Source organism: Biomphalaria glabrata, chromosome 1 (genome assembly GCF_947242115.1).
Source record: "Biomphalaria glabrata chromosome 1, xgBioGlab47.1, whole genome shotgun sequence".
Lineage (NCBI taxonomy): Eukaryota > Metazoa > Mollusca > Gastropoda > Planorbidae > Biomphalaria > Biomphalaria glabrata.
This window is the reverse complement of record NC_074711.1, coordinates 9051323-9072477: the sequence shown is the minus strand read 5'-3', so window position 1 is coordinate 9072477 and position 21155 is coordinate 9051323. Positions and strand designations below refer to the sequence as shown.

Here is a 21155-nt window from a genome sequence, read left to right as displayed (position 1 = left end):
TTCCTCGTCCCATATGCTAGGACAAATTTGTACAAATACTCCTTCTTCCCTAGTGCTATTGGAGCATGGCATGGGTTGCCTGAGCTAGCCAGGAAAACCAGTGACTTGGCAGAATTTAAGTCATTGGTTAATATGCATGACTAAATGCATGACGCGTAGGAAGTAATCATCTTCTTTTTTGAAGTAACGTCTGTATTATATAAGATAAGATATATGATTGGTAAAAAAAAAAAAACGTTTGCAACTGAGTTTACGTCACGTGGTCATTTAGGTCAATTTAAATGGAAAAGTAATCTATTTCATTTACAATTAAATGACTACGCAAAAAAAGGGATGAGAAATATATATATATACAGCCCCTCCCTCCCCAGCAGGTGCCTGGTTTACTAAATCAATGTTTTGTTTCTTTTCATGTCACTCGCATGGTATGTTTGACAACGTGATGTGTCACACGTGCAAGTTCACACCAATGGGGGACTAGGGCCTCGTTTTGGGTGACACTCAAGATGCGACGCTGTGCTTTGACCCCCCAGAGATTCACATTTACTTTCCAACCCAGATTTACCCAAAAGAATAAAAGCACGCGAGTTTCAGCACGCACTGCGATTCTACCACTGTAATATGCACCCCTCCCCCCCCAACAAGGATGATGATTAAAGCTTTTAAGCCGCCGCCATTCTATTTCTGTGGCAGGTTTTGGACTAGGATGTAGGTTGTCTTCGTCTCTGAAGGAGCATTCAAAACATGTACACATTTACAAAAACAAAACTAAACACACCAATTGAAGAGCGGTGGCCAACACAAATATAACTCCGTCACACGAATACGCGAGAAAAAATAATTCTCAACAATTAGGCTAGTCCTATTACTCAGTCACGTGGGTGCGCGAGAGAAAATAGTTCGAAATATTTAAACATATTTAATATTTTTGGTCGAAGATGGAGCACATTTTCTCTATAACCTCTTATCAGTCTAATTCCAATGGCGTAGCAAGGTACCCGTAAACTCCGATTGGGGAATACAAGGTTAGGCCCCACAAGTTAACTGTGACTGAACCCAAATTGAATTAACACCGTATCTAGTGCGAGAGTACATTTTTCAAGAAAAAAAGACCTAAGATAGACACTCTACAAAGTATACGTGAACGAGAACGAGGTCCTCAAACTTTCGGACATTTGAAAAGTCAATACCACTGGAATCTGCAGAAATTGCTCTAAAGGTCTCAGAACAGTTCATGGAACCCAAAAAGACACACATCAACATTCTCTACATTTATTTAGTGGCATCTAATCGAAAGAGCCTTACCTCGTGCCAGGGCCGGCCCTAACAATTGCGGGCCCTATGCGAAACGGATTGCGCGGGGCCCAGTCTGAATATAGGTAGAAGGATAATAAGTGAAAAAATAAGATTCTATATAAGTTTAGATTATACATTAGTGTTTGCGATAAATTTTTATTGAATGAAAGCTGACAATGCCATTTGTTTTTTATCGCACGTAGGATTGGCACACCAAAATGACAACTTTGTTTCTTTTCTCGTGAGATTTTATGAGTATTCAGGAGATTTTATGAGTAATTAGGAGATTTTATGAGTATTTAGGAGATTTTATGAGTATTTAGGAGATTTTATGAGTATTCAGGAGATTTTATGAGTATTCAGGAGATTTTATGAGTATTCAGGAGATTTTATGAGTATTCAGGAGATTTTATGAGTATTCAGGAGATGTTATGAGTATTCAGGAGATTTTATGAGTATTCAGGAGATTTTATGAGTATTCAGGAGATTTAATCATTTCAGGAGATTTCCATGACTTTTTTTGTGTGTGTATATTTTGCAATAACAGATTTACAGGAGCTCCTGGAAAATCAGGAAGCCGCGGAAACCTTGTTATTATATATATATTATAATGGTTTAATTTAATAATTTACACCTAGCATTAGCGCGTGGCCTATAAAAGTGCGGGGTCCACTGCGACCGCATAGGTTGCAGTGGCCTAAGTCCGGCCCTGCCTCGGTAGATGCAGGGCTGGTATCTGCTTATTGATAGCTCAGCACAATGCAAAGAGGCCAGTAAAGATAACTCATCTTAGTAAAGGCATTGGAGGATTGCAGAAGATAATGGACGCTCAACCTTTGACCTGTGTTATTGATGTTCCACGTCTTCAGGCACCGCCCCTCTCAACACACCTTAGCCACTATGTAACACACAACAATCTGATACATGTTTGGTGCATATGCTGATGAACCGTGTGTGTGTGTGTGCGCGCGCGCGCTGGTGTTCGCAAATGTATGTTGACTTAACGCTCCTGGGAGAATCGTGAAGGTCAGATAGTTCTTACTTCTAGAGCCGAGTCGGAGACAGTACACCAATGAGGAGAGAATTGTGAAACACAGGGGTAGTTTTTATGTTAAGGATTACACATGTGTCGCAATGTGACTAACACACTACACACGTGTACTACACAGGAGACATGGGACTCGGGGGGGGGGGGCAATGTTTATAGGCCTACTTAGATTGGCAAGGCAAGATGAGAAAACGATAGATCGATGACCCAGTGTTGGTACGAAAGCATATTTACAGTATCAATCGCGCCGTCATATTGTGATGGGATGAGTAATGCCAGCCACGATGAACCCCACCCTTGAGCAGAACTCGCACGTCACGTGAGCGACTGGGTCAGGGAGTTTTTGTTGTTGTTTTTTCTTAAGGGAGGGGGGAGCGGGTCTAAATATTGGACTGCAATTGCATGCGGTAGCGTCACGCCAGAACAGGGTGAGGCAAGACCCTTATACTAAAAGTATACTTACAGATTCTTCGTGAACACCATTAGCCTAAAACTATTCTTCTGAAAGACCTTAATCCTAAAACTATATTAATATTATTCTGAAAGATCCTTAATCCTAAAAATATATTAAGATTCTTCCGGAGGACCCTAACCGTAAAACTATTCTTATACATTTTTTTATGAAAAACTTTATTCTAAAGCTAATATGTTCGTCTGAAAGACACTTGTCTTAAAACAATTATTATATATTTTTTTCTGGAAGACTTTTATCCTAAATCTGTTCCAATATATTGTTCTGGATGACCCTTATCTTAAAACTATTCTTATGAATTCTACAGGTGTGGTCTTTAGTATTTAAAAACACGTTAAGGATGGTCCTTCAGAAGTTTATCTTGACCGAGCCCAACCCTCCTCCAGGGCGGTAAAAAAGGGGGGGGGGAAGGAATCGACTGCTGGGGTTCAAACTTGGGACTATTGCAACGACAGGCTGGAGGGCGTACCTGGAGGAATTCAGACTCCCGTCGCCTCAGCGTGGCACCTCCGTGAAAACGTCCGCCCGGGGAAGTGGATAGGCTAAGAACGGGAGCGAACACGGCTCCAAGTGAGCTACCACAGTTATGCTCTAGCGATTGTACCTGCACGTGGTGGGGATGTGAGAAAGGCTTGCTGACCAGTCCGAAACCCCCATGGCTTCGTTCCCCAACGAAAACTCGAAAATTAAAAAAACAAAAAAAACACTACCCCTGTTAATTTTTAACTAGATATATATTTTATCGATTCCGTTGTGTTATGCCATATCAACTTGAAGTGATTGACCCGCTGTGCATGCTCTAAGCCTCTGGCCCTCGAGAAAATAATTTTGAAATCTTCATGTGTACGGACTTAAAGTAACTCATGAACCAATGAGAAGAAGTACAAGCAGCACTATCACGTGATGACTATAAATAAATACATCAATATTGAACTAGATTCGAAAGATTTTGTCCCACAGATCCTAGTTTGATTTATGAGAGGCCGTTTATATGAATATAGTGTTCAGAATCTCTTTCAGACTTTGAGATCTATTGGTCAGATGTATTCATTTCTATGTCCGACGTTGACAAGAGTATCAAGTGACCATCACAACCACCAACCGTATTTACTTTACCCAAAATAATGTCAGGTAGCCATTCGACTTGGGTGGTCTCGTGGACAACTCCCGAAATCTTAAAGAAGGCTCCTTGGTTCGAACCCCAAGCAGACTGCAGTAGCACCTGAAGGAACTTTAATTAGCAGCTTTAAAAGAATTTCAAAAAATTGAGGTCATAAAACAAAACAAAAATGAGCTAAGGTTCACTAAAACTAATGTTCACTAAAACTAAGGTTCACTAAAACTAATGTTCACTAAAACTAAGGTTCACTAAAACTAAGGTTCACTAAAACTAATCAATGACTAAAAACAACTATTAATATTGGAAATAATTTTTTTTTAAGATAAGATGGTCTTTTTCAGCATTATTTAGGACAAACGAGGTGCGGTGGCTGAGCGGTAAAGCGCTTGGCTTCCGAACCGGTGTCCGGGGTTCGAATCCTGGTGAAGACTGGGCTTTTTAATTTCGGGATCTTCCGGCGTCTCTGAGATTGCGGCGGTTGGTCGTTGTGCTGGCCATATGACACCCTCGTTAACCGTAGGCCGCAGAAGCATATGACCTTTACATTATCTCCCCTATAGACCACAAGGTCTGAAAGGGGAACCTTACCTTACTATTTAGTGCAAAGTGTTTTGTAAACATTAAAAGTCTCATTTTGTGTGTATGTGCGTGTGAGAGTTGTGCATTTTGAATGTAATAGAAAAAAAAATACTAATGTATCCGGCGATTTATCAATGTCCAAAGCGAGGCAGGCGCCAATTAGTAAAGGGTGAACAAGACGATATCATACGCCCCAAAAATAGGAGTTTAAGTCAGCTCTTTCGTAAATGTATAAAATCGAATATGTAGGTAGGCGTGGGGCGAATAAGGGTGTGAGAGGGGGAGAAGGGTCAAGGGCGTTCGCTTCTATTCAAACATCAGCAGAAGTGAACACAAACGGTCAGAAAGTAAAAGGAAGAAATATTTGGAGCGCTGACGAAACGAATATTTGTCATTTGCATTTTGGCACGCGGGAATGACGACAGCATAAAGCCATTTCACACACACACACACGCAGAATTCTTTTTAATGTTTTAATGAGCACAACATTCACGTCACGAATGAGCGAGGGGGGGAGGGAGAGCGCCAGGAGATAGCGGGAAGTGATACAGTTACACGGGGGCGTCGCATCATTTATAATGTAGTCGTTAAAACAGAGCCAGCCCGTTGATACAAGTTGATGGAAGGTGTTCAGGGTCAGTCGAGACGACGCGGAACTTAGTTATCATGCACAGGCACGATAGAGGGAATACAACATTATAACAGTGTATCATATAAGAGTACAATTTTCATAGGTACAAATATATTCAAGTTTTGTGTATTCATAATAACAAAGCAAAACTGATATCATATACATGTGTATTTTTTATGAACTAAAACAAGTTGCTTTATTCTGAATAGAAAATTAATTTCTTTAACCTTCAAGTTTATCAAATCAGTATAGGAATGCCTACTGTTAAAACCACCTGCATGTTGCATCTCACCTCAGAGTCTGAGCGCCTGGCATCGTCAGGAACAAGGCACGAGCGAACGAGGCTCCTCAGGCACGAACACATGACGGAGGCGAGGATGGGGGAGGCCTTGACGGGGTCACTCACCGAGGCCACAGCCCCACCCCCCAGCGGTGAGCGGCCAGCGTGGAGGAGTAATGCATAGTCCGTGTCTGCGCAGGGGGACGTGAGCAGCCCGGCGTTACAGCCCATGCCTGCCGTCCGCCCCCGGGCGCTCACTATCACACACACCATCCCGCTCCATTCTCTTGAAAGAAATTTATCTTGTCTCCCCTTTAAACAATTTTTTTTTTTAGCACACAATGTCCGCTCCACACTGACCCTAAGGTTGAATAATTATTGCGGTGTCACGATCTGTTCTTTTAAGACTTGGATCTAGAAGCTGTTGTGGTTTATCCTTTGCCTAAGCCGTGGTCGAGGGCGTCAATCAGATGGTTGACACACGGGACGCACATCTGTAGTAAGGCACCTCTCATTGTAAACTGCGTGTTATCAATGAGAGAAGTTTAGAATAGCGCTGGACACAGGTGCTGATAACACTGCAATCGAGTGGCTAAGCAAGAAGACATATTATCAGATTAAAAAGCTATAAATAGATTTATTCGGAAACAAAACTTTGACCAATCGCCTGACAGCGTAATGGGTTAACCTATGTGATCGAAGTGTAACGACATTCAGCATTAGCACACACGTTTTAAGACGCATCAATCAACATAAAGCTGATGTCTCATTAGATATTTAAAGAAAATAATTATAGACAAAGCGTACTTCCATCCTGATTTAATTTAATATTAATAATAAAAAATTATTTAAAAATAAGAACAATAAAATCTACATATATCTTTTTTTTTTAAACTTTCTACATTACCTACTAAATATAAAGAATAAGAAATAGTGGTGAATTTGATATTTACTTCGGTTATGTATTTTAATCAAACTAAAATAATTACCGGTAATATTTTTAAAGGGTATATTAAGTTAACATAGATCTATAATGAAAATGACTTGGTTATAATTTTGGACTAGTGTATGTTCAACCTATGCACACGGCTCTTCAGGTAGATCTAGATCTAGTGTATCCAAACTTTGGTATAAATGCTTTTAGTAAAACACAAAACACCGAGTCTGTTGCACGGACTTAAGCAATTTTCTCTGCAAAGCTCAAGAAAACCACTTCCAGCGCAACGCATGAACGAACACAGTATGACCGAAAACAAAATGGATCAGGCACCACAACGAAATCAAATCCTGAGATGGCGGTGAAAGGCGGAGGGGGGTCGTCCCTCTTTAGGTGAAATCGATCGACCTAACAAGTCAACAACCAAGACTGCTGAACCTCACGGGCTGATTGCGTGTGAGGCGATGTATACTCCACAGCAACCCTGAGACAACTCAGCCAAGGTAGGAAACTCCTCAAGCCTAGATTGCGCCCCACTTCCTCCTACGTCTGCGAAGGTAAGCCAACATGGAATCGCGTTATGCAACACACTGCACTCCAACAGCGGGAAACGATAAAAAAAAAAAAAAAAGAGCACAGCGCCAAATGCTAACACAGTGTTAACGACCGCGCTTGTTTTGAAACCAAGCGGTGCCTATTTTTACATATTTTTCTCTGAATTTAAACACACACGCATTAGAAATAAAACAACAACCGAATAAATGTAATTGCAGCAGCCCAGACTCCAAGGGGAAATAACCCTCGCCAAGTGGTTCGGTCGTTATAGTTTATAGACTTTTCGCACTATGTTGTCTCCCCGTGGAGCTTTGATAATGTATCCCTCCGTTTCCTTGTACACACCGCAAACCAAAACAGAACGCCGCTTACTCGACAGTCCGCATAAACGGCACACTCCCAGGCGTAACGTTACACATACACAGTGGACCGTGCGGCTCACAACCATTATTGAGACTAAAATAGAGAAAGCCCGGCAGGTGAAGTTGTCAATACAGACAATCCGTTACTTCATTAGTTTTTTTTTTTTCTTTCCCACCAATTTACTGATAACCAGAATTGGATCGATTGCAAACGTTACGATCTGAAGGGGAAATTAATCGGGGTCAGCCGTTAAACCAGTAGTTGTCGTTCTTGCTGACTTGTAAATATCTAGATCTAGACATAGTAAGCAGTGCGTGGGGGTAGTTAAAAATAATGATAAAAGATGTGTATAGGATAATAGGCAGTCGGAAGTCGATGTGACTTAATCGTAGATTTAATTAGCGTATCTTGTTAATACTTTTTTATTTGTTTGGGGGTGATCCTGGAGGCAATCATAAAAAAAAAAAAAAAATTGCCACTCAAACTAAAAAACAACAAATCGACAGATCAAGAAGTGTACTTGAAAAACTACAGTGGGTTTCAATTTTTGGGCCAAGGACCTACACACACTTTGCCAATAATTATCATTGTGAGCAAAAAACACACAACAATGAACCAAGAAGGATAAACATGCTAGATCGAACAACCATGGTGTTTTGCAAGTAAGTTGATCACAGTAACCTGCCCTTTGTTTACAGTTAGAGTCCTTTAAGATTCTGTTTACATTCAAGCAGGCACTTGATTGGAATCACCCGCAAGGAGAGAGGAAAGTGTGCAGGCCAAGCCAAACCTGGAAGAGGTCGGTCATCAGTGAAGCTTTGGATACTGGAATGATATGGGAGCAGATGAAGAAAGCTGCTCAGAACCGAGTTTGTGGAAGGGTAGGGTTGCGGCCCTGTGCTCTCCTGAAGTTTCACAGTAATAAAGTCATATGTAAAGTTACATTCAAGCGACATGCTTTATAACTAGTAAAGACGAGGGAGAAAAAAAAAGGGAAAGCGATCACACCGAATTTTTGCCCAAGGCATGGGCGTCGAAATGATGCAAGGTTGGGTCAGTTTGTGGAGGTTCTGTACATGGAGTGTGGTGCCTTCACAATTCACGTAGTCACATAATTATATAAGCACTCATATAACCCAAAGACGAACACAACAATCTGAGCTAGAGCTACAGAGTAGAGTTGACTCTAATTATGCAAAAAAAAACATGCAGTTCATAATTATTCACTGCTCTACTGTCAACGTAGATGAATGAATTATGGTATAATTATGAAGTTAGTTCTTTTACACTAGTAAAACAAATCCCACTAAATGCAAAGAAAAGAAAATAATGTTTATACACTACAGAGAGAGAGAGAGAGAGAGAGAGAGAGAGAGAGAGAGAGAGAGTGTGTACTATAAATAAAGTAAGAGTAAATGTCCCCTTTCAGACCTTGTGATCTATAGAGCAGATGATGTAAAGGTCATCTGATTCTGTGGCCCACGGTTAACGAGGGTGTCATGTGGCCAACAAGACGACCAACCGCCTTTACTTTATCCCAACTAATGTCAGGTACCCATTAAAGCTGGGGGTGGACTCAGAGGCGCCCTAAAGATCTCGAAAGTAAAAATCCCAGTCTTCACCAGGATTCGAACCCCTGACCCCCGTTTCGTAAGCCAAGCGCTTTACCACTCAGCACCGCGCCTCGTGTACTCTAAATGTCTTTATCTAAATTTCGCGATCAGGACAGAATATCATAGTTTGAAATTCACCTTTTACCTCTGCTAAATATAATAACACAATAATACAACACTACCGGCTTGGAATAGTTTTTGTTTCTGGCTTGTTTCATCACGTGTGTGCTAGTTGATGGTAAAAGAATTTTTATCAACACATCTATCGTGTGTGTAGGCATGTGTCAAAAAAAAAAATAATAATTCGCGCGCACAAGCAAAATGCTATGCACGTCTGACTCTTGCGTCATTGACAGCAGTTCATCAGGAAGTGACGTGTTATGTTGACCTTTCACACGGAACGGTCCAATGGAGAGATACGTATTTTTCTTTTAAATATTCAATCCCCTACGGTAATATAATGCAGTAAAAGTGTTTTGTTTCAATATTCTAGCCATGCATGAACTTGTCAGCCTACTTGGCTAGTTCTACACCTCATCATTTACTTGGGGAACAACAAGGGAACGGAAGGAGTAACGTCTAATTATCAGCGAATCAGGAAGAAGAAGAAAATACAATTTAAAAACTAAATTGTGAACATTTCCTTAATAATTAATGATAAACAAAAACAGCGAATGACCAAACGACCAACAAATATAGAACAAGCACAACAAGTAGGGCATGAAAGATTCGCGCCAAAAATTAAATATATGTAAAAAAACAATTCTTTTTGTTTAATTTTACATTTCTTCGTACAATTACTCTCAAGTTGCTTTATGATAAAAAGATAAAAAAGTCCTTAAAAAAAAAGGCCAATACCATTTTCATACAACTTATAAAGCGATTACGTTACTCTTAATAATTAATGAATGTTAGATTTTAAAGATATGGAACATTTTTTACCCCCCCCCCCCAAAGAATGTACAAATTTTTTAAACTTTATAACATTCTAATTTGAGACTTTTAGATCTAGACTTAAACGACGGTGCGCATAATGTTCATGAGTATTAATTAATAGCCTGTTCAAAATAAAGATTTTCTAGTCCTATGGCCCAATTTAATTTTAATTTATTTCTATACTTTAAAAAAATTTATAACGGTCTAACTAGAGTCTTCCCAGTGTGGCCAACGAGCTAGTCATATTTTTCCAACGATATACACCAACAGTCAAGTTTCTAGGAAAATAGTATGAGCCGTTTTCGAGAACCGTGTTCACCCACCCAGGTTTTGCCCATTCGGAATAAGCGGCCTGAATAGAGGTATTGTACTAATACTGAAGCCATAAAACTGATGACGCAACATATAAAGGAAGTGACGTCATAATATTACAGAAAAGAAACCTAGCTGGTTTTACAGAACGCCCTTAGAAACGTGAAGTCTGATTCTAATCTGTCTGAGGCGAGAGCTGGCAATAAAACTAAAAGATGGTGAAATGTCCGCTCTTGGCAAATATTTAGGCCCCGCCTCTATCGGCACTGCACGTGCACCCAACAAACAAAATGCATTAAGCCTGTTTCTCTTTCAAGTCCTCGGAAGGCAGATATCGATTAGGCATGACAAGGAGGGGGGGGGGAAGTGGTGACATTTACATCAAGTCATCAACCCGAACAGACGACTTATACAAAATACCCGGAGTAAATGGTTTGTGATTGTGCAATAGGGCGCCATGTTTTCGCTCCCAGATCAATGCTGGCACCCCTCCCCCCCCCCGTAGACCAAAAACAGTATACAACCCCCCCCCCCCCCCAAATAGATGCAGTGTGGGGAAAAAAAGGAAAGGGGGGATGCTCGTAGAGAGGGAGGGAGGGAATTACAAAGATTGCGCTTGAAAGAAACAGGTTAGGATCAATAAGACATAAGAGGGTCAGGACGGTGCGATGTGTGTGTGGTGCGTGAAGACATAATTGTGTCTTGATACGCTACAACTAGAGTCTTAAGGGTGTCAATTTGGTTTTAGTTAAGACCGAGTCGATTTAAAAAAAAAATCGTACACTTCTGTATTACCTGATCAGTCGCTAATACATTCACAAGCAGGTAACGAGCCTTTAATTACAAGACGAAAAGAATAGTCGGATTGGTGGCTGAGTGATAATGCAACCTGGTTTCAGAAAAGATGTGGTTTCGGGTTCGAATCTCAGTGAAGACTAGGATCATGAATTTCGGGATACACAGGACGCCCCTAATTCTAATCAATACCTGACTTTAGTTACTGGAAAGTAAAGAAACGAATAGAACAGAAAGTCAAGTTACAAATTAGCCACCATATTATTGCACTTGTATGAGGACTAACATTTTAATAACATCAATCGAAAGAGATAACAGGTGCATAAATTTTAAGACCAGTAAAGAGAGAAAAAACAAGCCAATTATCTCCCTTTTAAATGTATTAATTCCTTTTTGTTTCTTTACCTCGCGTGCTCTACAACATGAATTGATCATTTCCCCACGGACATCACAGACGTCTGGCCTGGAGGCGCCATATAGAAACTGAGTCATTCTCAACAGAGTTAGATAAATGAAACAAAACAGGCTGAAACGTTCTGCTCTGTAAGCCGCCACACCAGAACATGCTCCTCACACACCAGAACACGCTCCTCACACACCAGAACATGCTCCTCACACACCAGAACATGCTCCTCACACACCAGAACACGATCCTCACACACCAGAACTTGCTCCTCACACACCATAATACGCTCCTCACACACCAGAACACGCTCCTCACACACCAGAACATGCTCCTCACACACCAGAACATGCTCCTCACACACCAGAACACGATCCTCACACACCAGAACTTGCTCCTCACACACCATAATACGCTCCTCACACACCAGAACACGCTCCTCACACACCAGAACATGCTCCTCACACACCAGAATACGCTCCTCACACACCAGAACACGCTCCTCACACACCAGAACACGCTCCTCACACACCAGAACACGCTCCTCACACACCAGAACATGCTCCTCACACACCAGAACATGCTCCTCACACACCAGAACACGCTCCTCACACACCAGAACATGCTCCTCACATACCAGAACACGCTCTTCACACACCAGAACACGCTCCTCACTAACATAACATGTTCTTCACACACTAGAACATGATCCTCACACACAACTTATCACGTTGTTTTACTTCGCTTAAAAAAATCCTTGCCCACGAACATGTTTGCTGACCACATGGCCACAAATTTTGTGTTTGAAATGTTGGCTCTATATTCCAGAAACTTTCGTTTGAAGCAAAATTAATTCAACTAGTGAGGCACTTTAACCTTAAAGGGAAAAAAAAAAGACCTAAAACTACGAATGTTTCCAATGTCAGCTAATTCTGTAGGTGTTTGGACAATGTCAAAGAAGTCGTTAGCGCGTGCGGGAAGGACGTCTGGTGACACAGCGCCCCAGTCAGGGAGACACACGACAGAAAATTGAGTCGAGCCTACACATTTAATTTTTTAGTGACCTTGTCTCCTGATTCTGATGGTCTCGTGTCAGTAAAAGAGTTATTTTCGCACGAATGATACAAGCAAAACTAAAGATCAGATAGGTTGAAGATCGACTGCTCCACCCATCAATCAATCCATCCACCCACTGACCGATTGACCCACCTATACATTCAATGACAATCGATCCATCAATATCCATCTCTTTTATCTTTTTTTCATCTATCTATCTATCTTATCTAACTATCTTATCTATCTATATCTATATCTATATCTATCTATCTATCTATCTATCTATCTATCTATCTATCTATCTATCTATCTATCTATCTATCTATCTATCTAATCATAGCCAATATGCAGTAAGTCAGTTTCTGTCCTATGGCGGCGCTATGTTTATCTACTTGCAAGTCACACCTGCAATAAACAATGTGTATCGCAAGCTACAACATCTACACACACACACACACACAGTCTACATCGAATTGACCGCACGTAGTCCAAGCACGATGGCAGGTCATCACTGACCTACTGAGAATGAATTATGTGCAATGCAAAATGTCCGTGTTCAGTACTTGTATACTATTTATAGGCCATTAAGGATAAGTCGTGTTGAAGGCACTCTCTTGTACGATTCAGTAACTATTATTCCCCTTGTTCGCGCTGACTGACGGGAAGTCACCGCCTGCACGTCATTACGACAGTCCACCACCCTAACTCTGACCAATACTTGTACTCTGGTGGCCGAGGGGTAATGAGACTGGCTTATGAACCGAGAGGTACACGAGTTTGAATCCCGGTATGGTGGGATTATGAACTTTGGGGTTGTGGAGCGTGTGTGAGAGTTTCTGATGTAACCCGTAAGTCAAATAAGCAGATATTTTTGGTTGCATAGGCTAAACAGTTTCTGATGTAACCCGTGAGTAAAATAAGCAGATATTTTTGGTTGTATTGGCTAAACAGATTCTGATGTAACCACGAGAAGGGAGTTAATTAAAGTGAGAAATAAGGGAGTGAATATTGAAGTCAGGGGGAGACAAGTGAGAGGCGAATGACAGAAAAAAAGTGAAATTTTTTTTAGAGTGATCTATATTTAAAAAAAAAAAAAAGGTTAAAGATATTATTTCACTTGTGTTTTAACATGCACTTACATAGAAGTTAAATCTGTGGATATTTTTTTTAATTACTTACCCCCATTTTCTTTACGTTTAACTAGAGTTTTGCTTTAAGACTTATTGGAAGTTCGGCATGTAGATATAGATATTACTTCGCCTACAACGGTTTACCTGTGACTACCGGTCGCACCTACAACCCAACGATCAGATATCGAGACTTTGGGATTTTAAGGTCCTCCCTAAGTCCCCCCCCCCCAATCCCATTGAGTACCCTGGAAGTAAAGGCTGTGTCGGACAAAAACAGATTAGTTTTACATTATCTGCCCTGTACATAGGTACCTTATCAACCATCTACACTAGTTTCTTATAATCAGCAGACCCATGTCAGTACACATATCCAAGTGTTCTTTACACTCATGTCGGTTAAGTGCCACAGTGGATCTAGTCTATATATGTACGGCTAAACAAATCATACGAACTGAATTAGGCTGAACGCAGCTTTTTCATACAATCAATTTTTTTTTTTTTCAGATTGTCAATAAAGGGGTCCTAAATGGCTTACATGTTTTATTTATTTTTTTTTATTTTTTTAGATCAGACAGCGTAGGCAAGCGGTATACGTGATTGTAGGAACTGACGCACAAGTCATTCACCAAAAACCTCCCCTAAAACAAATCGAAGACGCACACATACACAGGACGACTAGGCGAGGTCACAGCCGGTCGATGCTAGAGTTCAACTGTGCCCGCTGACGTCATATCCCCATTCCTGACCCCGCACGTGCGCTAGATGTCGCTATAAATAAAATAGTACGTTGACGCGCAGGCAGAAGGGAGGATTTATTGGCGGGAAATAGATGCGCGGGGCAGTCATGCGTGTTAACAAATGTGCAATAAAAATGCGAAGCATTGTCTTTTCGTTAAGACTTTACATTAAAAATATATTAATGATTAACTTCACTGATTTCTAATAGCAAGGACTCGAGGCAATTAAATTCTGTTCATAGAGATTCTGAAAATTTGTTTCAATCGGGGACCCCTTTATATACTCTCAACTTGCCTACGGACACCTAGAGAAAAAACTACATAAACGCATAGTAAGCCTATATAGTATATACGCTAGATCAGGGGTTCTCAACCTGAGGGTCGTGACCCCTTTGGGGGTCGATTGACCATTTGCCAGGGGTTGCCTAAGACCATCGAAAATATGGATTATTATTTTGTACCCTACAATTCTGTATTTGTGTAAGGGGGTGGGGGGTCGCGGCAGAGTGGGGGATTGTAAAAAGGGGTCGCCGAGCTTAAAAGGTTGAGAACCGCTACGCAAGATATATATATTTTTTAAAAATACATTTATTGAGTGCTTTTTGAAATTATATTTTTGGTTTAAAATAAAATTTAAAAGAAATGACTTGGATAAGGTTGATAAGATCGTATAAGTGTATACAAGTCCGGCAATATGTTTGTAATTATTAACTGCAAATCTCCACGAGTACAAACTTCTAGTCGGTTTCTTGTATTTGTGATGAGGGTCAGGACTGCAATAAATCTCACGTTGTACCAAACATGAAGACGGGAAAGTAGGTCAACTACTTCTGTACACATAACGCTGGATCTAAAATTGAAATCTGTTTTTGAAACCAGTTTTTTTTTTTTTTTATCCCTTTGTCTTAATTTCCTCGTTTACGGATATTTCAATAACAGGCTCATTTATTAGCATGTATTCATCTGTGGTTGGGATCTAAGTTAAATGGTTCAATACCCAGTCGGGAAGATTCAAGTGAAGAATGCCTTCAAAACTTTGGTCGACATAGAAATGTTCGTAATAGACCTTAAACAGTACTGAGGGGCGAGTTTATTATTATTCAGATTATCTGATCGGATAAACTGGCTATAAGCGAAGAGGTTATTTTATACAAGTTTTCTTCTTTCTGCGGACCTCCTAAGGAGGTGTCGAGAACCCCTGGTGGACCGCGAACCACAGTTTGAGAACCTCTGGTCTAGACCAGGGGTCGGCAACCGGCGGCTCGCGAGCCACATGCGGCTCTTTGGATGTTAAGCTGCGGCTCTTTAGTTCCATGTGCAAATATGATTTATTTTATCGAAAAAAAAAATATTGAAAATTCTATGTCTCAGCCACTCGCTTTTCAGCGCACCCCTCCCTCATGTCTTGAAATGTAACATATTTGCCTTATCACTTGATACAAATGAGTCTTGAGACATGAAAGACACGGCACAAGTTGACCTTTTTGTCAGTTATGTCTTCCCAAGATCCAAAAGAAGAACTTCTAGGATTGCTACCGCTCTCGTGACAAACTAGAGAAGATACAGCTAATGTCGTGCAAAAATACCTTGAAGACAATATAACCAATATAAATCAAATCGTTTCAATAGCAACTGATGGAGCCAGAAAATTACAGAAAAAAGTGGGCAACTACGATTCTTTGGCGCAAAATAAATCATGAAATTAATTTTTACGTTTCACTACATAATACACCAAGTAGCGTTTTGTGTTCAAACATTTCCGGCCAAAATTGTTGAGGTCATGCATTTGGTAATCAAGATTTTTAACAGTATCTTGTCAGAAGCACTCTACCATCGTCAGTTTAAATGTTAAACGAAATGGAGACTCAGTATTCCGATCTGTTTTGGTAGAAGAATTTTTTTTTTTTTAAGAAAAAAAATATTCTTTTTGCAGAAATTAATGAAAGTGGTCAATTACTTCAATTTCTATTTGTAAAGCAATATTGCAATAAAACCAATGCAACTGTTGACACGAGTTACTTTAGCACAGTTCTAAAAAAAATTAAAGATGAATTTATTGACAGATTTGAGCAATTCAAACCAAAAAAAAAAACGACTGTAGCATTTATAAAAAAATATTTTCAACACTAATAGTACCGAATTCCACATCGAGCCATTTGGAATTGAAACTGGATCTCTAGACATGCTATTGATCGATTTAAAAAGTAAGGCTTTGTGGGGTGGAAAATATACAGAGTTGAAAATCAGGTTGGAAGATTTGAAGTTCCAGAAATGTATGTAACGCAACAAAAGTGGACAGCTTTAAAAGAAATGCCGCGAGATTAGGCACTTTTATTCTACGCTTAAAATAGTCTTCCAGATTGCTATAGTCAGGTAAAAAAGTTGGCATTTGGAAAGCTGACTATCATCGGATCGGCATATTCGTGCGAGCAAGCGTTATCTTGCATAAATATAAATAAAAGTAAATTAAGAAGCCAAATAACAAATGAAATTTAGAGTCGTGTTTGAAACTAAAAAAAAAAATATGAGCCAAATTTATCAAATTTTTCTAAAACCATGCAAAGTCATAGTTACTACTGAATTTGTTCAATTGTTTGTTATTGAAATACAGGTTGGTGTATATATAATTTGTTGTGTAAAAGACTATTATAATTTTTCCCCCTATGATAATGAATAAATAGATTCGTTTTTTTTTAAACAAAACAATTTATTTATGCAAGTACTAGTTATTGTTTGGAAGAAAAAAATCTTGTGGCTCTTTAAAAACGTTGAAATTTTGTAAATTGTAATTTTTGGCTCTTCCGACTCAAAAGGTTGCCGACCCCTGGTCTAGACTCAACTCTAGGTCTAGAAATGATGTTAAATCCTTTTACCAACAATTAAGTGTATTCTCCCCCATTAAGAATTCAAAATAAACTCTAACTCATAAAATAAACATTTAATTTTAAAACAATGTTGCTGTTTACTATCTATGAGTTTATTATAACATAGACAAAACTCAATGCTGTGATTTATTGATTTCTACACGGCCAAAGCAGCCATTTCAAGCTATTGATTAATAACAGACGGCTGTCTTAGTTTATTTTTTTTTTGCAAGGGAAATAACTAAATTATTGTAGAATTGATGTGACTTTTTCGTTTGTCGCCCTTGCATAGATTGATTTTTAAAGTTAATTAAACAGCTCACTTTTGTTAGTCAATAATAGAATTTTCAGGAATAATAATGTATTATTGTACCTTCTGAGAACTGAAGTCCCATTTTAGTAAAACCTATCTCTATAATTTTTGAAAATGTATGTAGATATATATATATATATATATATATATATATATATATATATATATATATATATATATATCACATTAGCAGAGTAAGCACCACAGATAAAAGCATGAACGTGAGACAATGTGAACTAGCACAAGGCATTACTACATACCCCAGGGAGCTCTACTGATCTGATAAGTAACCAGACACTCAAGTAATCCGAGAGACTTTCCAGCCTTCTTCCAAAGATTATCTAACCATCTCCTGTCCCATCATTCGCCGCCATCTTTAATTGGAGAAACAAAAAAGTCACGCCCTCCCCCCCCCCCCCTCGCTGCTCCAGGATTTAATCCGGGCACCCACCCCACCCTTCCCGCAGTGTCACTATTTTCTCCCTCCCATCTCTTAGACACCCCACAGCGCCCCCCAACGAGTGCACCCCGGCCACCAAACACGAGACGTAGTAAACACGCTGTTTACCTCCCTTGTGCTATTTTTAGCCTGGCAAAAAACCTATTCCTGACCTCATTGCGGCCATGTTGGAAAATCATTATCGGGCAAGCGCCTTGACACTCAATGTTTACATCACGTGACCAGACAGAACTTGAAGCGCCTTATCGGAAGAAGCGACCCCCCCCCCCCCATTTCCCTTTCTATGTTGTCATTAACTTGCTCTAATTACTCAGCCACCTTCCTTGACCCCCAATCGGCAGAACAGCTCGCGCGCGCACACAGACACACTCGTGCCACTGACCCCAGGTCATGTTTACTGCATCAGACTTCGGCTTTGAAGTGGTTAAGTCATCAACGGAGTGCAATGTGTGCGTTTAAACTTTCGTTTGATGCACTAAATATTGACAAATATCGTTTTAATATGTAATCATAGGATGCCAACTACACAATTAACAACTAGATCTAGAGTCTCAGCATTTAGTTTACCCTTACTGACTTGATACAGAGGCTGGCCTATATATTTTCAATGTAAACTTACATTTGAAAAGAAAAAAAAAAGGTTTTAAAAAAAAAAAATAGAACCCTTAAATGTTCACATTTCAGGGGGGATAACTAAATGATGACATAAGCTTTACCCTTATACTTTTCTATCTATATTGTTAGAATGATATTAGCGTTAGTCTATACACAATAAAACCGTTGTTTGCCCAGACAGTTAATCAGTATGAGTGGCTAAGAATAGTATCAGATAAATAATGAGATATATGATCACAAGATAAAATAAATCGTGATAAAATTATATCCAGAGTTACGTGCCTTGGGTCTCTTAAGGTCACTGAAAAAAAAAAAACTCTAGCCAAAACAAGAATACAACAAGCGAACGCCTGGTCTATACGTGCCGTCAGTCATTCAGTCAAGAAATTAACGACTGATTTATGCAGTCGTTCACATGTGAGCTAGCATAGTAAACAAGTAAAGGCCGAAACTAGCAGATGAAACAGAGATTCTTTATCCATAATAGGTCATAACATGACAAGAAGCTTGTGTCAGACTTAAGATTTCATCGGTATGTCAAAATTTACACAGCACCAATGTGCCTTTAGAGACTTTACCGGTATGCTATTTGTAAGTCAGTCACTAGTGTATGCCATTTATATTACTGTTCTGATGTATAGTATTGGATTCAAACCTAAGTGCTGAATACGTCAGGTGTCCTTACTAGATGATGAACACAAAGTTTGACTTTGTTGATTGCACAAATCAAGCGCTAGAAACAACTGAATATATTCTGAATGTCGTAACATCCTCAACTGCTACGAAGTGCCCATGCAGGCATGAATGTGGCTCAATTTATCCACGCGACTGCGTAAGGTACTCACTCGGCACAATCAGAGTACTCACCCACGTCGAACGCGGAGGCAGCGATCTCTTTAAGATAAACAGTTTGCAGATAACGATGAGTAGACGCAGCCAGGCGGAACACGAGCCGTGCGTGCGCTAGGAGGGCGGGGAGGGGGGGGGGCAAGTAAGCTTGAAGACACCTCGCTACATGGCACACGCGGATAATACGATGGCTGCGACTTCCTCCTCAACCCCCATCCCTTTTTAAAGTAAATAGGTTTCTATACGAGTTAACTCCTGTTTATCACAGTCCATTAGATCATGATTATGTTTTACCGTTCAGTTCACACCATTGAAAGTACAGTCATTTGACTTTTTGTTTTTTCCAGAATAAAATATATATATATTTTTAATAATAGGTATGTTGTGATGTGATGCTCAAGATGTAATGAAAAAGATGAGATGAAAAAGATGTGACGAAAAAAGACGTGATGCCCACGATGTGATGCCCAAGATGTGATGCCTTGCCTAAGATGTGATGCCCAAGATGTGATGCCTTGCCCAAGATGTGATGCCCAAGATGTGATGCCTAAGATGTGATGCCCAAGATGTGGTGCCCAAGATGTGATGCCCACGATGTGATGCCCAAGATGTGATGCCTTGCCCAAGATGTGATGCCTAAGATGTGATGAAAAGGACGTGATGCCCAAAATGCGATAAAAACATGAGACGCTCAAAGTGTGATGTAGGCGATGTGATGACAATTATTATTGCCTAAGCTTTCAGTTTCAGCTTGCCTTTTGTCATGCTAGAGCTTCTTCTCTATTACTAAATGTATCCGGGTCGAAGATGTCGCGGCTAGGTAAGCGAAACAAGGAAGACAACTTGCAAGGAAATTAAACATTTCACATTTCCTGTAGATACTCTGTAATTAGGAATGTCCTCATTTTTAAAGCAGTCATTAACTCAAGTGTTAGTCTGTGAAGTCCACAGTTTGACACAGATTCTTACACACAAAAATTAGACCAATGTGTTCTGGATGAGTCGAAATACAAACTATTTTAAACTATTGACTTATTAAACGGGTTTCGAACCAAAATCTAAAAATCTTGGCGCATAGTGAACTCAGAGGTAGCCATATTTAAGAATTACTTCCCCTCTACGACAAGTACGAATCTAAATCTATTAGCGAGACCTACAGCTGGTTAGACGAACCTAAAAATAGCTTTGCCTTAAAGTAAATCTTAAATGTATTCACAGAGCGAGACTTCCAATGCACATCGAGGATTGAGCGAGACAATGTAGACAAAATCAATATCCGTCCTAAGAATGGCTTATTTGTACAGTAGATCTGATCCACGTGGAGGCGAGTGTAGCAAGCTACGTTTGAAACATTAAGTGATTTAAAATTTATATACCTCTAACTTGTTGTCTCAAAAAGCTATATTTACTTAGTAAATGTGTTTGTTAAATAATAAATGACTTAAAACAAGTTTTACTTTGAGATATAAGGGAGAAAACCGAAGGCTTCTCCAGAACATCTTCTCGGCTAAGAGTGGAGTTATCAAACTTTGCACGTATACAGAAGCTGGTGAAGTGCATTTGGCTGTTGCAGCAATGAGGATGTAGAGAAAATATATTTCAACAACGAGGTGGCGGGGAAATAAAACATCTGATTGACCTACTTACAAAGTTAATATCAACTCACTCCGTCCGTCTGGTACAAATCTTGTTCACTTTATTTCTTCCACTCCCCATTCTCGGATTAATTGAGTAATTATTCATTGTCGAAGAAAATGCATAAATCAATAAAAAAAAAAAGTTAATTAGTTT

At 39.7% G+C, this 21155-nt stretch overlaps 1 protein-coding gene across 11 annotated transcripts in view; it reads right to left on the bottom strand.

Annotated features, from left to right (window-relative positions):
* The window catches only part of LOC106066265 (5'-AMP-activated protein kinase subunit gamma-1-like), a 236018-nt gene that overhangs the window by 43468 nt on the left and 171395 nt on the right, over positions 1 to 21155 (bottom strand). Inside the window, exons 1-2 of one of the 11 annotated variants that reach the window (XM_056020597.1) lie at positions 7118 to 7270; positions 5439 to 6018 (exon numbers count right to left, since the gene is read on the bottom strand). The exons of 6 other annotated variants lie outside the window; for them this stretch is intronic. In XM_056020597.1, coding sequence (XP_055876572.1) covers positions 5439 to 5699 — 261 coding nt within the window. In that variant the 5' untranslated portion in view covers positions 5700 to 6018; positions 7118 to 7270. Of the gene's footprint in view, positions 1 to 5373; positions 6019 to 6503; positions 7012 to 7117; positions 7271 to 17700; positions 17797 to 21155 lie in introns of those variants that run through there. 4 more of the 11 variants (XM_056020588.1, XM_056020602.1, XM_056020662.1 and 1 more) reach the window with 4 other exon arrangements.